At 52.5% G+C, this 22253-nt stretch overlaps 1 protein-coding gene across 1 annotated transcript in view; it reads right to left on the bottom strand.

Annotated features, from left to right (window-relative positions):
- Positions 1-22253, bottom strand: part of FRAS1 (Fraser extracellular matrix complex subunit 1) — a gene marked incomplete at both ends in the record, with an annotated part of 116033 nt that overhangs the window by 19836 nt on the left and 73944 nt on the right. The window contains 20 exons of the mRNA XM_080343325.1: positions 406-596; positions 713-848; positions 1595-1757; positions 2184-2332; positions 3735-3982; positions 4469-4594; positions 4823-4954; positions 5661-5693; positions 6043-6180; positions 6637-6751; positions 8407-8514; positions 10240-10412; positions 13441-13594; positions 14166-14486; positions 16923-17007; positions 18398-18668; positions 19294-19437; positions 19827-19970; positions 20174-20314; positions 21369-21515. Coding sequence (XP_080199451.1) covers positions 406-596; positions 713-848; positions 1595-1757; positions 2184-2332; positions 3735-3982; positions 4469-4594; positions 4823-4954; positions 5661-5693; positions 6043-6180; positions 6637-6751; positions 8407-8514; positions 10240-10412; positions 13441-13594; positions 14166-14486; positions 16923-17007; positions 18398-18668; positions 19294-19437; positions 19827-19970; positions 20174-20314; positions 21369-21515 — 3119 coding nt within the window. The remainder of the gene's footprint in view (positions 1-405; positions 597-712; positions 849-1594; positions 1758-2183; positions 2333-3734; positions 3983-4468; positions 4595-4822; positions 4955-5660; positions 5694-6042; positions 6181-6636; positions 6752-8406; positions 8515-10239; positions 10413-13440; positions 13595-14165; positions 14487-16922; positions 17008-18397; positions 18669-19293; positions 19438-19826; positions 19971-20173; positions 20315-21368; positions 21516-22253) is intronic.

The raw sequence follows: 22253 nt of genomic DNA, 5'->3' as shown, positions 1-22253 counted from the left end.
GTTCATCCAGCCCCTCTCTGGGTACCTGGGCCAGGCTCTCAGCACCCTCAGGGCAACAATTCCTTCCTCATGCCCAGCCTGAATCTCCCTCCTTTAGTTTAAAACCATCACCCCTTGTCCTGTCACAACAGGCCCTGCTCAAAAGTCTGTCCCCATCTTTCTTATCGGCCCCTTTTAAGTACAGAAAGGCCACACTAAGGTGTCCCCGGAGCTTCTCTTCTCCAGCTGACCAGCCCAGCTCTTCCAGCCTGTGCTCCCAGCAGAGCTGCTCCAGCCTCGGATCATTTATATATGGACATTGTATGTTAAAACATTTTCCCAGAACAGCCTAAATACATGGGACACACGGAGGATTTGCCGTGTGTCTGTGTATAGGAGAGGCAGCCTGAGAGGTGCGGGCGGTACCTGAACGGTGATGTTCACGCTCTGCACCTCAGACCGGCTGAAGCCGTCGCTCACGTAGAAGCTGAAAACATCACTTGTTGGCTCGATGCTTTCGTGGACGCTCTGGAAGTAGTAGATGCTGTTGTCCAGAACATCTTGAACAGAGAAGGACGCCTCTGCGGTCACAGTGCTCTGCGGGCCAAACCTCTCACCTGCAGAGCAGAATGACACCAGTGAAACAATGTGCAGTACACTGAGAAACTGAAAATAAAAGCAGCAGGATGAGGGGAAGAACGGCACACTGTGCAGGGCACAGAGGGATGTTTACCTGTCTTGGTGTTTTCAATGCAGCCATACGTGGGCAGAGTGAGAACCGTGACCTTCAGCTCTTCCCTGGCAGCAGCATCATCACCCAGGGCCAAGCGGTGCCGAGGCAGCAGCGGGACCCTGCCCCCCTCATCCACCTGGGGAGCAACGGCACGTGACAAAGGTGACGCACACAACACCCAGCGGCACTCAAGCTGGCACTGAACGCTGCTGCCTCTATGGAGGAGGCTTCCCTGGTCCTCACTGCTCTCACTGCTCGGAAATCCTGTCCCGTCCTCCCTAGACGTGCGCAGTGTGAAATCAGTGGGAGGTGCGGTGGGACGGGAGGAACCAAGCCTGCCGGGTGCCCAAGAGGAGCCCGTGAGGGCGTTATCGGGGAGACGAGAACCGGCAGAGTCCCGCTGACCTCTGGCAAGGCCGGACCTGCAGTGTGGGGCGAGGGGAACCTTTGGAAGGCAAGGGAGGGGGCTGCAAAGCTGGAAAGGAGCAGGTGACTTCAGAAGGCTTTGATAAGGACTCTGGGATGCTGTGTGTTAGTTCAAAGCACCCATGTTCTCAGACTTGCCTTCTGCTCATCTTCTACACACAAGCTGCTCAAATAAGGGATGAAATATTAAACAGGGCTAAGTCACACTTGTTCCACCGATATCAACGGGACACCCTGGGGAGAGCTCAGCTCCGACCAGACCAGATGGAAGCAGATGAGGCTCAGGAGGCAGCAGGACCATCAGCCTCCTTTGCCTTCCAACTCATCTGTTAACCCTCTGCAATCACGGGATCGCATGTGCAACAACCACGTTTCTCCAGTGATTTCCCCTAAATCCAATTCCTCACACCTCGCCCTTTCCTGTCACTGTCCCTGCTACCCCAGGCAGCCACTCACAGCGATGTGGTCAGCAAAAGCGACGAGCGACGGGACCGCCCGGGCTGACACGATTGTGACGGTGAACACCTGTCCGTCCAGCCGGTTGTTCTCGGCATCAGAAACGGCGAAGCGGAAGGTGTCGGTAACCGGCTGCGTGCCCGGATCCAACGCGGTGGAGTAGCTGTGAAAGTCACAACGCAGCCGGGGTCAGGGGCTCTCGCTGACAGCCCAGCAGGAACAGCTCGCCCTGCATCTCGAGGTGAACGCACCCGCTTGAGAGAGAGGGGCTGCTTCAGGTCCCAACCCTCCCAACCCTCGCTCCCCCAGTTCTTTTAAATCCCTGATTTAGCTGCTGCCCACCTGAGGTATCACCACGACATTGTGGACACAGAAAACAATTCCCGCAATTTGAAGATACACCGACTACGGGCATTTCAGACATGCGCACGGGAAAATGCTCTCATTTATCATCTCAAGGGATGCAAGAGCCAAAAAAGGGGAAAAAGGAATCTTTGATCCTTTGTACCAACAGAATACAGCAGTTTGCTGCGGAAAGCCCAGTGAGCTTTTAACTGGCACGGCTTGAAGGGGAACAGCTCTTTGATACCTGATCCTCCGGGCGTTGATGTCTTCCATGGTGAAACGATGACCCTCGGCAAGCTCTTGGTGGCCAGCGCCGGACGCCCGTACCAGGCTGCCGTGTGCAGGCGCCGACACCAACTGCATTCTGATCTCCGAGTCGGGAGAGCTCTCATCCTGAACAGCAAGGAACAAACCAAACCAAGACAAGATTAGCACGTTTCCCTCCACTAGAAATGGAAGGAGGAATGAAATCAGTTACAGGGAAACACACCAAGCTGGCTGGGTCAGACCCACTGAATATTAAGCGATGCTGCCAATGAGAGCAGAGTCAACTGGGTTGACATGCCCATAATCTGCCACAAAAGGCATTTTCATTTTCTCTCAGCTCAGAGAGGTTTTCTTTGTGTCCCTGTACCACATCAACAGAATCCCCCAGACATAAGGCTGATGTTTTGGGGTTTGAATTGCTGTACACTCCGAGTGGACTGGACCACTTAGGTAATACTGTTTTCCTGCTCCAGACAAAGGGAGCCAAAACTGAGGTGCTACCTGGCAGAGAGAGCCACCGTTGCCCACCAGTGCTTCAGACACAGGGCTGAGTTCAGTTCTTAGTTCAGATAAAAAAAAAGGTTAATACAGAGCAATGCTGCAAAAGCCAGATTCACATTTAACTAAAAGCTAATTTTGGCTCTTTTAAGTGACATTTCATATGACTGTCTCTGTGACATCACAGGTGTCACCTGCCTTTTAAAAGGTTTCATCAGTTGCCTGAAAGATAAGACACAAGCCAGAAATCATCCTGTCCTCAGCAAACGCTTCAGGAACGAAAACCTCTTTTCCCAAGCTGTGCTCTTGCTCAGATTAAACCTGCGCTGCTCCCCTGTCGCCTTCCTGCTTAAGAGGAGAACAGGACAGACCTCAGACTTGTATCCAGACTGATCCCTTGGGAAAAACACCCGTCTTCTTTCCCCGCTCATCGGGTGTGACAGCCACAGCGCCATCCCTCCCGCCTCCTCTGCGGGGAGCGGCCCTGCTGCCCAAACCCCCGCAGTGCCTCTGCTGCTAAACCACCTGCAAGGACGGAAAACCACCTCGCTCCTGAACTCCACCAGCAGGATAACTCTTGTACGACACGCAGCCCCTGGGACCCACCCCAAGCTACCAAGGAGTTCAGTGTGTGGGGCTGCTCAGACACCCTCTCACAAGCGCGTCCGGAAAAAGAACCAGGCAGTTTTGGAAGGTGTGTGAGTGGGCTGAAGTTTTCAAGGGATTATCACTTAGCAAATCCACGTGTGTAATTAGCAAGCCTGCCTGACACAAAAACCTGGGATTAAGTCTGTTCTCATGTCAGCACAGCGGTTCTCCTCTGCCTCAGTCAAAAGGAGACAGCCCTAAAACGCCCTGGCATTAAAGAGCCTCTCCTCCCCTTTTCGGCAGCAGCAGTCACGACACAGTCAAAACTGGAGCTCCGTGCCAAGAACCCACACTGACAGCAGAGATGTGCGTGCCGCAGAGCGTCTGGGGGGTTAGGGTGGCCGGCAGCGTTCAGTGGGCATAGAAATAGCTGAAAACTTACGGTATAAGCGAGGTGCAGTCGCGAGAGCGTCACGGAGCTGTTGCTGGGCACGGTGACGGCCAAGGAGCAGCCCGGGGCCGGCTGCGGAGCGCTGCTCTCCCGCGGGGACACTGCCACCCTCAGCACCGTGCTCACGGCCGTCACGCCGTCGGTGACGGAGATTTCCATGCTGTCCTCCGCCGCCGAGGAGCCGTCGTGCACGTACTGCAGAGCGGTGCGAGCGACGTCCTCGTACGTGAAGGTGTCGCCTTCCCAAGAAGAAAACGCACAGGTCAGAAAGACTCTGCTCAGAGCGTCAGCCCAGTTCAAACCACCTAAGGGCCCAATTTAGCGAAAGGCTGAATCACGTACTAAACTGGTGTTTAATATCATCCTGACAGGGATGCAAGTTATAAAGGCATTTACGTTATGAAGAGGAAAAGCTGTAACCTTCACAGCTTCACAGCCCCAGTGATATTTGCAGTTCTCTGGGAGTGCACAGATTGTCTTTTTCTTCCCAGCTGCTTTGGAAGCTCGTGCCTGTCACAGGTCGATAAGGCTTCCCTCTCCACATCTCCTGCTTGCACTGATAATGGTTTTTCATGTGACCACACACAGGGAACCGCTGTCACCAACATCAACAGGAGCTTTTGACCGCTGGACCAGATCTGCCAGAGGAATCTGTCTCCTCCTCGCCAACGAACCGGGTTGTGCTGACCCCGTCTCCTGCCCGAGAACACTTGTGCTCAGCTCACCTGCTCTCACACGCTCCTGCCCGTCCGCGCTGGACTTGAGCACCACGCCGTGCCGGGGGGGCTGCACCAGCTCAAACAACAGCCCCTCAGGAGCTGTATCCGAGTCGCTCACGGCCAGCTGGGTCCCTGTGCCGGAGAAAGGGAGAACAGGCTTCAGCATCCCTGGACACTACACTGGGAATACCCCTCAGGTTTTGTGATCTGCCCCTGTGAATGCAGCTAAAAAACCTGTAATTCAGTCAATGCCTGAAAAGTCAAATAATTCTGGAGCTGCTCCACCCACAGGGCGTCCTGGCAATGAACACTGTCCTGGCAATGAACAGGGTCCCTCAGGTGAGAGCTGCCCCCACTCACCCATGGCGGCTCTGCCCCCCCGCGGCACCTCCAGGAGCGGAGCTGTGGTCTGGAGGAGCGGAGGCTGCTGCTCCGCAGACAGCAGGTGAATGACGAGCGGCATCTCCGGGGTGCTGTGCTCTCCATCAGACACTGCGCAGACACAAACCGCACCTGAGCCAAGGGACGCGCTCCAGGGACCCACCTGGCGAGCTCAGCTTTTCGGACAAATCCCCACTCCCCCCCACCGACCTCCCTCCCTATGGACACACACGCACAACTCACACCTGCGGAAAACACTTGTCTTTGCTCCTAACTCAACTGCTAGCAGGACAAACGCCACTTGTAAAAGTCTGTGTGTGTGCACGTGTATGCAATATCTCCCATATCTCTACCAGGTGCACCCGTAAGTCAGAACATGGGCTTTTCTGGGCCAGGGGATCACCTTGCACACCTGTGCTAGAAAGCACAGGGAAAAGGAAACAGGTTTTATATTATACCGGCAAGCAGCTTATCAGTAATCATTAAACTGTGGAAATGTTTCCATGCTGCATTTTAAAAAAGGCAGAGAAAATCTCTTGTTCACACTGGGGGAAAACAGGAATGACTCAGGCTTTTAGGACACATTCCAAGCAGCTACGGGAAAAAGACGCCTCTATGGAGCTGCAGCGCAGCTTCTACAAAACGCTGTTGGGAAACAGATGAATTAATAGTCCCCAGGCACGTTCACGTCCAGAAATGCCTACTGGGCGCCCGCAGGCGTGCCTGCCGCAGAGGAAAGGCTGCGGAGCAACAGGAAACGCGCAGGGCACGAGGATGGGAGCTGCTCTGGCCAGGGAAGAGCAAACGGTTCACGTACCTGTGAATCGGAAGGTCACGGACTCTGGGAGACCTGACAGGACAAACACAAGTACAGAGGAGCTGCGGTCAGGACAGGAAAGCAAGACAACATGCTACCCCCTCCTCCGACCCGCGAAACCCTCCTGGTGTCAGGGGAGGGCTGGGGATGCGCCATGTGCTGGCGCTTCAGCACACAATCCTGCCCATCCACTGGTCACACACGCTTCAAGTTTGTCCTGTTTCCACCATTCCGCCTCCAGCTCCAGATTGTTACTTCTCTAAGGGTAGAAACCCTCTAATAAAAGTGCTGGCTAAACGCACAGGGGTGGTACTCGTCAATCCCAGCCCCAGTGTCAAGGACGAGCTCTGCCGCGGCTCCGAAGGAGCGTCCAGCCGCTCACCCGCGAACGAGAAGGCCGTGATCTCCCGCAGGTGCGGAGCTGCGCGGGGCGGGCGATACGCGATCTTGCCGTGGTTTACATCTGCTTGGGTGAAGTGCCTGACTGGGGAGAGAGGCCTGTCTGTGTGCTCCACGACACCTGCGGGGACACAGAGCTCAGGATTAACGGGAGCAATCGATTTTATTTCCAAAACAAGACACCCGAGGCCACAGCTTCTTTTTCTCTCCCCAGGCATTTCTTGTTACATCTACAGGGGCTGCTGAATGAGTCTGATGGCTGTGACTGCATCGAGGACGGGTTTTTGGAACATGAGAAATAAAACAGGTTCCTCAGTCGTCTCTTCGAAGGCCTCTCGCTAGAGCGGTGGAGAGCAGAAAGCCACGGGGCGCAACAGTCAATGTATTCCAGACAACACTAAGAAAACTGTCTGAGCTCTGCAGTTTACTCCTAAGCCCAAGAAAGTGGGTTAAGAAGCAAGGTGTCTGGAAGCTAACAAAGGAGGTTGGAGATTAGCAGACACTCGGAGGGCGCGATGAGCTGTGCTCAGCAAGCCGGTGACGGACCCAGCAGCAGCTGGTGGAACGGGACACTTGCCTTGGCCGGGGAGCAGAGGGACCGTCACGTTGAACAGGATTTTCTCGCTGGGAACCTCCGGGTCTACAAAGGAGAGGTGATGGGGCTCAATCACTGTCACACGGTCCTCCAGCACCTCAATAAACACATCAGACCATGAGCATCAGTGCCAGAGACATGGGGACATTCACCCAGAAATGCACCCAAAGAGAATTTGCTTTGTTACCGTTAAATAGAAGAGACATTCTGAATGTACCTTGGACAGAACAGGGACTACCTGGGGTGAGATGACGGGGGACAGGAAAGCTTCATAACAAGTAAAACATTGCAGGAGTCCTATGGGGCACCTAAACGCACCCCAACACATTGGTGGAGGAGTTTCTTCTTTGACCTACAGCAACTACGAATAGATAAAGGAGAACCTAACTTGATCGAAACCTCCCCGGATTAAGATATAACTCACTGCCTACATTGTTTTCTGGTGTTGTCTGATGTGGCCGGACTGGATTTCCTTTTTAAAAAGAAATCCTGTAAATGATTCGGTCATTTCCATTGGAATGCAGAGGGACCAAAGCTTTGGCTTTTTGCTTTAAAACTGTCTAAAAATGTCCTAATCCTCCCATCACTGAATTAAACAGTTCAGCTGGGTATGAAAAGCATCCAGCTCATTTCATAATCACACACAAAGCATGAAGAAGCTAAATTAAGGATATGAGCAGTCAATTAATCTGCTTTGGAACATGAAACCATCGGGTTCAGGAACAAATTACAGGTTTCTACCTGCCACAGCCAGTGCAGCCCACGGAATCCTGACACTCACCCGCCTGCAAGGCCACCCTGTCACAAACCTAAAGCCACGGGGTTTATTTCTGATATCAGCGTTGCAATATATGGCTCTGTGTGAAAAGGGCAGGTTCAGAACGAACAGCGGGCTCCCTTTCCCATGGCCACTTTGGGAGGGGAGGGAGAAGCACCTCTGCATGTGCTTGCAACATCGTCCCCCTCCTTCGCAAACCCAACCTCAGCTGCGCTCTGCTGGGCGAAGCTGCGGCTCCCTCTGTCACTATGGGGGAAGCAGGTTGCTTGATGAAAGAGAAAACAGCATACATGTTTTGTCCGGCTTAACCAGCACGGAATCGCCCAACTTTGCCTGCCTTTTCTCAGCAGGACGCTCAAGGACAAGGCCACGGATGGGGAGGATTTAGCACTCCGTGCTCGCCCTCTAGCTGAGAAGCCGCTCTGATCCTGCAGGAGTTCGCAGGCGGGTGAACAGAACTCGATCACGCCCTTGCGGGGAAGGGCAATTTTATGATCAAAAGATTAAAGTCTCAGTGGTTTCGCAGTTGCCCCCAGGGCCTATTTGTCTCTCCCCGAGGTAGGAGCTGTGGGCTGCAAGGTGCCCCTCGCTAAAATGTGTTTTATGGCACTGCTGGATTGCGTGCTGTGTAATTAGCTATAAAATGCAGCGCCGCGCGGCTCAGTCACACACCTCGCCTATCAATTTTGTCAATAGAGACAATCACAACAAGTCAGGAGCAGAACGATCCATGGCTGGCTGTGGCTCCAAGTTTTATTATTGCCTGTGAAAGGTTGCTGCTGGTTGGAACAGTTTCCAAATACATTCTAATCTGTGCCCCCAGTGTCGGAAGGACAGATGAAACCTTGGTACTGTAGGTGGGCCACAGTTCCGATAAACAAGTTTACAGCGGAATGACCAGCAAGGTCTATTCGCTACAGTCTCTCTAACCCGCGGGTTTTCACTCCTGCCATTTCCAACGGGTTCCCACTTACGGCCACGTGCAAGGAGGAGCCGGGGGACAGCCGGGGGGCTCCGGGGGGCTGCGGCAGAACGGCGACGCTGAACACGTGGCTTTCCACGCTGGTCTGTGGGCCCGACACCTGCGGAGACACAGCACACAGTGGGGCCTGATCCTGCACTTCCAGACCGCCCAGTGCTTGCTCTGCCCTCTCCTGCTGGCTTGGGAGGGTACGAAACGCACTTTTCCAGCAGACACCAACCCACAGCTGGGAACCAAAGCCTTTCAACACCAACCGGCTTCTCCGTTATTGCCTGTGCTATCTAGGAATGGTTTACCTCTTTATTAGCGCTTTAAAATATACCCGTTTGCCAGTTCCCTACCCTCACCTGTTCATTCCTGCTTTGCTACCAGAGTTCTGCTGAATTTTCTGCTGTCTGTACATGTTAGTGGGACCCTTCATCACAGCGCATAAGAGTCGGTCGGTCCATCGCCAAATGGACTGTGACACAGGGACAGAACTAATAATGGGTTTTTAAACCCGGTACAAAATGACCACCAGTTTGCTGGGGAGGTGAAAACAACCGGTGTGTTAATAATGGTGCTGCCTTGGCAGGATCTCCTGCGATCCCAACACCTTCCAGGACCGGCTGGGAGAGACCCAGAAAGATTCTCCATACACCACTATAACACCAAATTTAAGTCAACTGTGTCTAACTCGTAACAGGAAACCCCGCAATAATGGCATATAAAGCAAATAACGTTAAATCTGTAAGAATTCAAGGGACCTAAACCTTCTCATAGACAGAAGGCTGCAAATGTTCAGAGCAGTCCTGAGATATGAAAAGCACCCAAAGAAATACAGCTCCCTTCTTCGTTAGACTTTAGTCACCACTTTATCTTCTGCGAGGGATGCGAGTTCGGACTTGCACTCAACAGAGCACTTTGTGAACAAGAATGAACTCCAGCACACATTTAGTTTTAAGATAATGCATAAAAATGCACACTTTGCTGAACTGAATGGAATTATTCCAGCCATTCGCTGGACCTGCTCTGGGCTGCTGCCGTCTGAACGGTAACTGCCAGAGCACTGAAACAACGCCGTGTCCTCTCCTGAGCCGGCCCAGCCCGGGTCCCGGACTCACAGACGTGTTACGGTCTCTGGTGCCACTGCGGCTCCTTTTTAGCAGCGCTTGCCGTACAATTATTGCTATTGCTCCGAGACACTAAACCCAAACACTTAACTCACGCAAAATGCACGCTTGGTAAGAGGAATGTAGCAATTAAGCTAAAGATCAGCTTGTTCAACATCGACACTCGCAAATTCCTCATTATCACTTACGTTAATTACTTTAGAAATCACCTTAATTGCCTCTGCGGCGCTACAGTAACAGTTTCTGACTCTAAAGCAGATGCGCGCGAGTGTTCGTGTGGGTTTAGTGCAGGAGAGGCTGCGAAACCTTCCCAGCAAACAGCAAGGACCTGTCTGAGGAATTCTGTGCCCGTTAAACCTGTGGGCAGGTGGGATTTATTTCCGTGTTACATCTGCTGGGGACCATTTGTGCCTGTTTGTCTGTTTGCAAAGAGTATTCTGGAGCAGAGTTTACATTAGGAGCCAAGGGACTGCAGAAAGCAGGAGGGCTGCTCTGTTCCTTTGCTAAGGATTGGCCAGCAAAACCAAAACGCATTTCTGTTCCTATTTCTTCCCCAAGTATGTTGGTATGGTGTCCCCAAAGCACAACCCTGGCAAAAGGTCAGCGGCTGAGGGGTCCCCGTCCCAGCGAGAATCAGTCTCTGGACACGCTGTGAGACACGTCAGAGGAAAACACCCGTGGAGCTGCTGCGCGACCCTGCACGCGAGCGGTACCTCCAGCTGGAAGGAGTCGCTGTCCCCCGCCGCCCCCGAGTGCCGGTACCACACGAGCCCGTCGTCCACGTCCTGCTGGGTGAAGGAGCGGGTCGGGGACGCCGCTCGGCCGTCGGGCAGGAGCTGCCGCGGGTCTGCGGGGCCGTCTGCCGGGACCAGCAGCACCACGTCACCTGCGAAACAGAAAATGAGTGGCCAGGGGCAAAGGGGAACAGCGGCCTGGGCACCGACTCATGAGCATCCAAAGACAAACGGCCACCAAGGCTCAGTTTTCTTCCACCTGGAGGTGGTCAGTGGGTCAGAGAGGTTCTCCTGCCCCTCTGCTCTGCCCTGGGGAGACCACACCTGGAATCTTGTGTCCAGCTGTGGCCCCTCAGTTCCAGCAGGACAGGGAACTGCTGCAGAGAGTCCAGCGCAGCCACCAAGACGCTGCAGGGAGTGGAGCATCTCCCGTGTGAGGAAAGGCTGAGGGAGCTGGGGCTCTGGAGCTGGACAAGAGGACACTGAGGGGGGACTCATTCCTGGGGATCAATATGGAAAGGGGCAGTGTCAGGAGGATGGAGCCAGGCTCTGCTGGTGACAACCAGTGACAGGACAAGGGGCAATGGGTGCAAACTGGAACACAGGAGGTTCTGCTTAAATATGAGAAGCAACTTGTTTGGGGTGAGGGTGTCAGAGCCTGGCCCAGGCTGCCCAGGGGGTTGTGGAGTCTCCTTCTGTGCAGACATTCCAACCCGCCTGGACACCTTCCTGTGTCACCTCATCTGGGTGTTCCTGCTCCATGGGGGGACTGCACTGGATGAGCTTTCCAGGTCCCTCCAACCCCTGACATTCGGTGATGCTGTGGTGTGACCAGCAGAGACTGCAGCAGAGCTTAAAAAACCACTAAAGGACCTTGTGACATCCCACAGACAGCAGGAAATTATTTCTTGGCCAAGGGCAGATCACGTCACTTGTGCAAGTGCATGGAAGAGACACAGGGCCATGCAAAGAACAGCACCTGCAACTCTGAACCTCCCAAAACGTCGTCCTGCCCGCGGACCAGCCTGTTACAGCTGAGCAGGGAATCAGGCGCCAGGGCCCCGCCGCACGCTCTGGGGCTCCTGCGAAGGGACGGAGCGGAGGAGACCCGGCGGGGTGACACAGCACCGGGTGACACAGCACCGCGCAGCCCCTGCGCCGTCCCCTCGGGCACGCGGGAGTTTGATGTGGGTGCTGCTGCTCAGCCGACTTTAACCTCGGAACATCGTTTAATAAAGTCACTCCAAGAGCCAAGTGCCACCGTCCGAGAGGAGGGTGTCGAAACCTTCGCATCGATTTCATCCATGTCAACATTCTCCCTAATCACACAACCGAACGAAATTCAAACCCGACAAAGAGCTACGGTATCAAAATAAAAGGCATATTTTTCTATTTTATAATGTAATCGACTTGTTTTGGAGTGGACATGTAATCTGTGAAAAAATTATACATTTCCCCTAATTTATCCACTCTCTAAATACTTTGTTAGTTGCATATTGTGCTTTTCTACTGGTCTTTGAAATCATCCCTCCTGGCCACATGTTTATATGGTGAATCACTTGGGCTCTCCTTACAGCATCAACCATCCTGCTGTGCAGAATGCCCACACCAAGCTCTCCCAGCCCGCTTCCCAAAACCGCCCTCCAGCAGCTGGAGTGATCAAAAACAATTCAGCAAGCTGAAATATCGCACTTCATTTTATCATCACGCTAATATTCCCTTATCAGGGCCCTAATTACACCCCCAATCTTACGCTTTTGCTCGTGGGAGTCACACCTGAATGTTTTGTGCGGTTTCTAAAGATGCTCATGGCACAGCTGGAGGAGTCTGGGCCTGCACGTTGTTCATCCCCCCAAAGCAGGAGAAGAGACAATTACGCACAGCAGCTTTAGGCAAAATACGTGTCCGCGAGTCTCCTTATAAATTTGCATGTAACCCTATGAGAAGGAGCAACTCTGCCATGTTTACTGACATACTTTATGGTTACCGTTTCATTTAAAATAGATTTTTTTTAACAAAAAGCACCTGTTGGTGGGTTGGCACAAGAATGTACACCTTGTGCACTCAGGCAACTCACTGAAATACATGAGGACACCCAGCTGCAGCTTCCAGAGCTTCTATCCAGAATCAAATGGTACATTTTCTACAGGTCAAACACTAAGACAGGCCCCTGTGCCTCCTCGACTAAGGACACATCTCCTGCATTTCCCTGTCCTATTTTTTTCTTCCCATCCCATGAAATAGTATTTTAGATAAAATTTTAAGACCATTGATTTCTACTTCTTATTGCTCACCTGCAGCTGCGAACTCATTGGTGTTAAGGCAATTAATTACGGCAGAGATAATTACGGTGATACAAATACAGGATTATACATTTTGGTGAGGATTAGGCAGCAGGAGACGAGCTCCTCAGGGAGAAATTCTTGTTTTCATGTAAATGCTTATTAAAAATGAGAAGACCGTCCTTCAGCTGCAAAAAACTAGAGGGGGAATACAAATTAATTACTTCTCTTCTAAATTGCAAAAATAACACCATGTATGTTCGCATCAGGTACCGGCAGCTGCTGCGGGAACCAGGCTCCCCTTCCAGCAAAGCACAGAAAGCAGCACGAGTGGCGCTGAAGGGATCACCTCATTGCATCCAGATTGGAAAACAAGAAGAAATAACTTCTGGTTGGGTTAATAATCAATTACGTTGGTGGAAATTACATGGAGTGTCACGGAATTTCGGGAGTTCTCCAGTTCTTCACGGTAAACTTTTCCTGGGCAGTTTCTAGAGGTAAATATGAACTCCGTGCTGCTCTTAAACCAGAGTCATGGTGGGATATTATCTCTCGGTGGTGAGGGAGGTTCTGCTCTCACAAGGCTGTAAATCCACCAAAATTTCACAACCACCAGAGAAACACGGTTGGGAAAATTCGGATTACAAGGCAGGACTTCATTACTTCACATGCCCATTTGAATTGGAAAAATATGAGGTTAGCAGCACTTGTTCAGCAGAGTATTACAAATGCTACTTGTTGTGAGCAAAGTACCAGAGGAATCGCAGTGTAGCTGCAAAGAACATCCTTTTCCCCAAAAACAGCCCGGACTCTGCGCTTTCATTCGGCACTTGGAGACTGTGGCACACAGGGTGAAAAGCAAGCGCTGTGCTGTGCCCAGAGGCTCCCGGACACTCACCGTGCCGCGGCGGGTCCCCGCGGATGCTGTAGGTGATGCGGGAGCGGCGGGCGCCGGGCAGCTCGGCGCGCAGAGCCGTCCTGGAGATCTGCAGCATCCCTCCCTGCGGCACCCACGCCCGCGGGTCGCTCGCCAGCACAGGGGCTCTGTCGCTCTGCACCGACGGGGACAGCGGGGAAAGCTCAGCATTAGTAACCTCTCAATTTAGGTATCTGCGCCCTGTCCTCGGGGAATTTATCAAAGAGGCATCAAGGGAAAGCTTTAGGGGGGGAAATCAGAGTGAGCAGCGGCGATCCTAATCCTGGGGGACGCCACCACCCCTGAGTACCAGTCATACACCTTATTAGCCAAGTGTTTTAGCTCATGTGGCACTTTCGTGTCCCACATCAGCCTGGTGGCTGGTTTGCCCATCTCACCAGCCCTCTCTCCCCCTCTTTCTTGAATTCATCACCCTCCCCAGGGCAAAACTCCCACCTGCAACTCCAGAAGGTCCTTCTACCAAATAACTACGGACTTTGAATTGTGAAAACTGCACAATTGGAGCTGAACCATTCCTGTCGCAACCCAAAAAATCCAGGTGACCTCCAAAACTCAATCGATGCACTACCTTCTCCTGTCTCTGACCACAGCCTGTCCGTAATGTAGGATTAGTGACACCTCGGGGACACAGCGACACTTCTCCAGACTTGTCGTTTGCCCGCGAGGGTTTATGTCATAGCACATACCTTGGGAGCAATCTTAATGTGGAAGAGGATGTTCTGGAAGTGGTACCCATCGGTCACTTGCAGAACAACGGCATCATCGCGGCTGTCGGAGCCATCGTGAGTGTAACGCAGCAGCCCGCCGGCAAGGTCGCCCAGCTGGAACCGGGGGACGGCGCCCGGGTGCCCAGGTTTGACCAGCTGCCCGTGGTGTGGGGGCTCCAAAACCAGCAGCTCGACGTCCTGGGGGTTGTCGCTGTCCCTCACGCCGAGCAGCAGGTCGGTTATGGCGTCCGTCTCCCCTCGGCGGACGAGCAGGGCCTCATTTCTGAACACGTATGGGGCCTGAAACACAAAAGGTTGGCTAAACCTCAACAATTTGATCGTGCTCAAAGCCTGGAAGGAAAAACGTGGTGTTAAGGAAATTAAATTAGTTCACGTCATCCCTGGAAATCTCCTATTTCTAAGCAGCAGAGAATCACTCTCCTCACTTTCCCCCCAGCAGGCTGATCTAAGAATACATAGAAATTCACACTGATATAGCTACATTAAAAGAAGATTGTTATGCCACGGCAAGCTTAGGAAAGAAAAAAAGCTTCAGACATTTATAAAGAATGCAATTTAGTTATCAGGCAGAGCCTGTATTCCCTTTGCCATCTGCAGGGACAAGAGACGCGGCTCTGCCTGCTGCCACCCGCGGACGCTGAAACGGGGGCGCGGAGCCCAGCTGTTCCGGCAGCTCTACACGTTACGTGTGTGTCTGCAGCCCACAGACACTGAAGATTTCTGTCTGTGAACAATCAGCTGGGGTGGGCTGGGATGCAGATACACCACGTTTTCCCTGTGTGTGAACTCCAGCTTGGGTAACTCGGACATCTTCCAGAGCGCTGATGTTTCAGAATAAGACCCCCCACAAACCGTGTGCATGGATTGTCTGTTTAAAATGAGCTGCAGAGAGCGGGAGAAAAAAGAAGCAAGGAAGAATGGCGCAAGGGGGAACAACCTACGCAAGATAGAAACAGTGGTGAGCCAAACCGGGAGGCAGAAGCTTGAATTAATGCTGCTGAGTGGAAATGAGTCAACCAGCTAGCACTGAGGGATGTGCTTTTGCTTGTCCTGAACGGATAAAAGTACATCTCAAAGAGAGCAAAACTGGGTGTCCTCAGCATCATTAGTTAGTTATTTTCAAAGACTCCACCACAGCCTCATTAATCCCCAAAACGAAGATCAGCTACAGTCCGTTTCTGCTGGTTTGAATTAGTTCCCTAGCTCTCCATCATCAAGGAAGCTGGAATCTGCGGTCTCTGTTGCTCCAGTACATGCGGTTCGTGATCCCTGATTCCCCGGGGGGGCCGATCCTGCAGAGACAGAGTCAAAGCCCCGCGAACGCTCACCGGTGATCCGCCTGCTGCCAGCTCACCTGCCTGCCCTTGGCAGGGCTGCTAAGGAGCCCACATCCCTATTATTAAACCTCGCTTATGTATTCCGGGGCAGCGACTGCAGCTCTGACTTGGGTGAACGTCCCGCCGAGGCAAACGAGATTAGTCTGAGTAAAGATTTCAGCAGCAGCCAGAGTCAATATACACGCAACAGGACCAGCATCCACAGTTTGTCTTACACTAAAGGTCAAACTAGAACATTTCTGATTTCCAGAAGTTACAGAATGACTAATGTAGAATATAATGACTAAAAGCAACAAAATGCAATTAAAATGAATTATAATTCCTAACCCTGAAGCTCCCACTTCTAGGTCCCCAGTCTGGAAAAAAACCCAAGCTGTGCCAAGTCTCAAGGTTGTCGGAGAACCACAGAGATTATGCATCTCCGGAGGAGCCGTTTCCTATAAGGAACACTAAATATAGTAACCTGGAGACCCCGCAGCTCCCCAGCATGGTAATTAGTGAGCACCTCAGCAGATTTTCGAGCTGCTGGCTCCGTTTCCTACCACAGTGAGGACCAGGCAGAGAACAGCAGCAGCTCCTTCAGACACAAACCACTGCCAGGGCAATGATGAGAGAAATGCATTTCTTCAGTTACTCATTGTAAGGACGGACGCTGAGTCAGGCTTGTAGCAGAGGAGGCACTAAAGGAGAAAGGATGACGGCCAGATCTCCAGTTACAGTCTTATCAAGCCATTTAACGCCCCTCGGAGGGTAAAAATGGGCAGTAAGAGTAGCTGACTCCTCATCACACTTTGAAGTCTCTTTATGTTGCTAAATACACCAAGTAGCTGGACCCTGTCCCAGCGAGCCCACAGTGCCACAGACTTTAAATAACAATAATATGAGAGAGGACAGCGGGCAGCACCATCGACCTGCCCAGAAGCCGTGTGCGGTTTAACAGACCCACTGCAAACAGCTCGTGCTGATTTAACTCCCACCTGCCCTAGCACAGAGCAGGTAAGTAAATGCTCTCGACTGTCAAAGCATCCCCGCCACAGGGATCAATCATCCTGAACGAGGCTGAACGAGGCATCCGCAGGTCCCAGGAACAATGTGAACGGCAGGGACCCCGCAGCCCTCGCTGATCATTGCTCTGTGATCGCGCGGCTGTAATTCCCTGCACAAGCAAAATTACATGGGCCAGCATCTTCGGACACTTACCCCAGGCCCAGGTCTTCCACCCGACTTTCAGCCGCTTCTCAAACACACAAAAGCTGAGTCTAACCCGCCTGTCCCGAACACCGGCTCCAACCCTGCCCAGCTCCTCTGCGACCACGGCAAGAAACCAGGGCTCCAGGTGCTACAAAATCTGGGTTGTTCCCAAGCTTTATGCCCTTACCTGTGTTGAGAAGGCTTGAACGGTGACCACCTCGGGCTGGGAGAAGAACTGCTCATCGCTGACCTTCAAGGAGAACTGTCCTTTCCTAAACAATTCCCCAACGAGCCAAAACACAGCGTAATAGGGATTAACGAAGTGCTTTTGCACGACTCAATAATGATAAAAACATATTTAGTAAAAATGACTGGCTTAGCAACAGAAGCTTTAGCTCAAGTTTTTTCAATTATGTAATAAAACACCCTTAACTATGTAATAATATACCCCCATATTCCTGTAACTAATGTTACTCACATAGGCTGGCATCTCCAGGATTCTAAATGTCAGCTATTTGCTGCCTAAGGAAAATGTCACTTATCTGGCTCCAGAACAGAAGCTCCGACTTTTCGGCATTTTTCCTTCCTATTTACATTTTACTAACAGCACCCAATAACCTCGCACATAAAGCAGCCGTGTTTCCCAACACGAGACGCTGCGCTGTGACTACCAGGCAGAAACAAACAGAAAAACAGCGTGATACAGAAATGGCTGCTTTAAGTCTAGAGGACACGAGGTAATCCCTTGGCAGCAGAGCACACCACAAAAGTCTTACTGAAAACAATGGATTAAAGAACACCCGAATATATACAGGCAGACATTTAGAATAACTGCACTGATACCAGTCTAGTCCCAAGGCTTTATGGCGATGTCAGTCAAGTGTAAAATGTGGCAGGATGACTGACTCATTGCCTGGCAGCAGGAAAAACCCGCGTCCTTGCAACACGTTCGCAGCGTGAGCATCGCCAGTTACTAATCAGCACTAATTACCCCAGGACACTAACAGAGCGCATGCCGCAGGCTGAGAAGCAATGGCTGAACGCAGATGATGCTGCACAGCACAGTGGGGACATCACTTGAGCATCTTCCTGACAGCAGCAAGAAATTGTAGTAAGAGCCGGACTAATGTCAGTTTTAAACCCACGGCAGAGTATCTTAAAGATGAGACAGGCTCCTGCACCCCTAGAGCACAGGTAGCTGGATCACAGTGACCTCTTCTATCATAAAAGGTTTTGCATCACCACTGGACAAGGGGTAATGGGATCAAGCTGGAACACAAGAAGTTCCACTTAAATTTGAGAAAAAACTTCTTCTCAGTGAGGGTGCCAGACACTGGAACAGGCTGCCCAGGGGGGTTGTGGAGTCTCCTCCTCTGGAGACATTCAAACCCGCCTGGACATGTTCCTGTGCGATCTCACCTGGGCGTTCCTGCTCCAGCAGGGGGATTGGACTAGATGATCTTTTGAGGTCCCTTCCAATCCCAAACATACCATGATACTGTGATTTATACTACAGTACAGTACTTCTGAAGTTGATAATCTATTTAGCAGAAGAACCGTGCTTTCCTGTAAGAATGTTCCCCAGGGACAAGGGAACGCCTGTTCTCAAGATATGTCATTTTTCAAGGCAGGAGCTCCGAGAGAAGCGAGCGGCACAGTCACCTGGCTTGGTCCCTGCTGTGCTCGAAGCGGACTCTGCTCTGGCGCACGTCCTCGCCGCTGAAGCGGTCGCCGTGGCCCAGCGGCAGCGCCGTCCCGCGGGCCAGCAGCACCAGCCTGCCGTTGGAGGGGGCGCTGGCCACCTGGAACACCAGCCGCCCCGTGTCCGCGGCCGCGTCACCGACACCCAGCAGGGACAGGTCCAGGGGCTTCACCCCGCCAATGCCCACCGTGAGGGGACCGCTCACGTGGAACGGGGACGCGTGCTTGCTGGCTAAAAAGAGAGGGGAAAAAGCATTACCGAGTGAATGTTTCTTACTTCACAGCCATGGGCTGCGTTACCGGCTTGCCTGTGACTACCATCATTTGGATAACAGACCCTCATCACTGACCAGCATCTCCAGAAGAACCACAATCCACCCCAGTCCCCACTATGATTTGAAACAAGCCACTTCCCACCTTGAATTAGATGATCTTTCGAGATCCCTTCCAATCCCTAACATTCTGTAATTCTGTGAATTCCCCACCGCAAAACTCAAAACCAACATATACCGGCCTGCACTGCAAAAGGACTAGTAAATCTTCATTTCGAACCAAGATAAGTAAGCACTACAGTTGATTTCGTACGGGAATTCCCCCAAGATGTGTTTTCATTTGTTCTTCAGTGGTGATAAATGGCGCTGCAATTGGAAAGACGTGCCTCCATACCCAACTGGGTAACTGTGCTCAGAAAACCATGTACAGGCAGAACAAAAAGTCAGAGAAAAACAGCTGCCAACTTTTAAGATCCAACACAGAAGCGCACAGAGCTGAATTCCAATAACGCCACTGAATGAACACTACTTTTGGCCTTAAAACCCATGGGAAGCCTGTCAGTGGGTTTATCATGAGACACCCACCTTCTTCACACTGCCTGGTCCTCGTGTTGCCATAGAAACCCTGGCCACAGGCAGGGAGGCAGGTGTTGTTCCTCAGGAAGGTGGTGCTGTCGCACAGGCGGCACCGGCTGCCGCTGTCACACTCCAAGCAGCCGGGAGGACAGGCTGAACGGGATGGAAAACACAGCCCCACTGAGACAGTGCAGAAACAACGCGGTCACTGGCGCGGAGCTGTGCCCCGCTCACAACGGGAACACCGCTGCTATGCCCGTCCTACCCACCCGCCAGAAACAGTCGCGGAGAAAAGGCAGAGTTCAGCTTATTAGCCCACAAATACAACTGAAACCTTCCCAAAAATGTGCTTTTAATACTTGTTTTTCACTCTGAATCTCATTCCCCCTGGATCAGGCAGGTGGAATGCAGATACAGCCTGTTATCTCATTCTCCAGCTGACTGCATCGCCTCCGCGCTGAGCTTAAGGCAGCGCCCAAGCACTTCCCCTTCACCCCAGCCTTGCAGAGAAAAATCAACGTACAGAACACAACCTAACCTACCTGCGCACTTTCGCCGCGCCTCGTCTGCGTAGCGTCGCTTCCCACACTCGCGAACACAGCGAGCGTCCAAGAGGAAAAACGGGGCTTGGCAAAGGCTGCACCGGTCCGGCTGGCGGCACTGCAGGCAGCGCTCATCGTCACACCCTGAAAGTCGGACGCACAGGGTCCAGCTCAGCACCACTTTCTGCTGTAACCCCATAGGAACCGCAGCTCTGGTGCGTGTGAGCACGGTGAGAAATCTGAATTTCAAAAGGTGCTTTCTGAACGCAAGGCGGGCACGAATTGGAGACAAGCATGGAAACACGTTGGCAGCAGCGATTAGAAGTTAATGCTCAAGGAGAACTCACTCTGGCACGTGTCTGACTCCTGGTAATAACCCGCAGGGCACTGTTCCACGCAAGCTCCGCCATGGAGCACGTAGCCCTCCATACACTGCAGGCAGTCGGTCCTGCCGGGGCCTTTACACGCATTGCAGCTCCAGTCACACTCTGGAAGAACAAACAGAGTCCGTGTTGGGCAGCCTTTCTGGGGTGCTCTCACCACTTGGGGTCTATAAGCTATGGGAATATAAGCCCTAGAAGCAAAGAGAACAGTAAAAATAGTTAAAGAGAGATTAAAAAAACCCACAAAGCATCATTTGTACTGAGTGACTTATTTTGTTTTCCCCTCTTGGACCCAACACGTCCTACCTGTGTCAAATTTGAGCAGGCTTGGCTCCTGTTCAGCACTCAGACCTGCTAACGCTGGCACAATTTTGTTGCCCATGAAGTCTGACTTTATCCTGTAAGCAGCAATGCTCCTTTTCTGCCAAGAATTGCTCGTTAGCAATTACCCACCCGCTTCATCCGTCTCACGCTTTGAAATGACGCTGGCCAAAAGAAAGTGCAACCCTGTCCCCCTGGAAATCCACTCAGCCTCCCGCAGAGTCCCAACCGTGCCCGTGCGCCAGCGCTACCCTGTGTCCCCCGGGGCACTTAGAGGGGTATTTAATTGGCAATTAATGACCGACACACTGGTTGATGAGCCGGGGAAATGGGTAAGAGCACGAGGGGTGGAAGCAAGGACTCGTGGAGGCGAGCATGGAAATCTTGCAAGTCATGTGCCTTTTAAATCGCTCCAAACTCTTGTTTCTGCCGTCGTCCAGTGATGCAGCATTTAATAAGATGGAGAGAAGCAGGTAAGTACCTGAGGCCCTATAACCACCCTAAAAACCACTCAGCCTGGCACGCTCACTGGTCATTCGGCTGACCCATGGCTAAACGAACTGCTGGGCCTGACCCTGGACAAGCGTGCCGGCTCACTTACTAAACCATCTGCAAGAGAAGGATTTGCAGTAAAGGCTGAAGGGCTGAAGTGCGTGACAGCAGACTGCTGAAAAAGAGAAAAACCTGTAAAACCCCGCAAGTGCTCTGTCACCAAACAACTCCCCCCATCCATACTCTGGAAAGCCGGCCGCTGTGCTGCAATACAAGCCATTATCAGCCAAAGCACTTGCAATTCTGTTTTTTGTTCCTTTTCTTTAAAGCAGCAATGTATTCTCACCTCTGCAGGTCCCGCTGGAGAGGTCCAGGTAGTACTGCTGGGCGCAGCTCTCGTAGCGGCACTCCCCGAACTGCAGGACCCTGGCAGGGTCCCGGCAGGACGTGCAGCCCACGGCCGACTCGCAGCTCCGGCACTGGCTGTCGCAGGCTGTGGGAGGCAAAGGGAGCAGCCGTCATTGCCCCTGCACCAGCAGCTGTACCCCTGCGTACGGCACTATCTGCAGCCCAGCTACTCCTCCTGTCCTCTGCGAGAGAAACCTGCAGAGGCCTCAGAGTTTTTGCTTCTTATGTTCCTTTTCACAGCCTCCAAAAATGCAAAAAGCCTCCTTCCATTTGGAATAGGCTGTTGTAGGTCAGAGAGGTTCTCCTGCCCCTCTGCTCTGCCCTGGGGAGACCACACCTGGAATCTTGTGTCCAGCTGTGGCCCCTCAGTTCCAGCAGGACAGGGAACTGCTGCAGAGAGTCCAGCGCAGCCACCAAGATGCTGCAGGGAGTGGAGCATCTCCCGTGTGAGGAAAGGCTGAGGGAGCTGGGGCTCTGGAGCTGGACAAGAGGACACTGAGGGGGGACTCATTCCTGGGGATCAGTATGGAAAGGGGCAGTGTCAGGAGGATGGAGCCAGGCTCTTCTGGTGACAACCAGGGACAGGACAAGGGGCAATGGGTGCAAACTGGAACACAGGAGGTTCTGCTTAAATTTGAGAAGCAACTTGTTGGGGTGAGGGTGGCAGAGCCTGGCCCAGGCTGCCCAGGGGGTTGTGGAGTCTCCTTCTGTGCAGACATTCCAACCCGCCTGGACACCTTCCTGTGTAACCTCATCTGGGTGTTCCTGCTCCATGGGGGGATTGCACTGGGTGAGCTTTACAGGGCCCTTCAACCCCTGACAT

The sequence above is a fragment of the Nesoenas mayeri genome (assembly GCF_963082525.1).
Source record: "Nesoenas mayeri genome assembly, chromosome: 4".
Taxonomy (NCBI): Eukaryota; Metazoa; Chordata; class Aves; order Columbiformes; family Columbidae; genus Nesoenas; species Nesoenas mayeri.
This window is presented reverse-complemented; position numbering and strand designations above follow the sequence as displayed.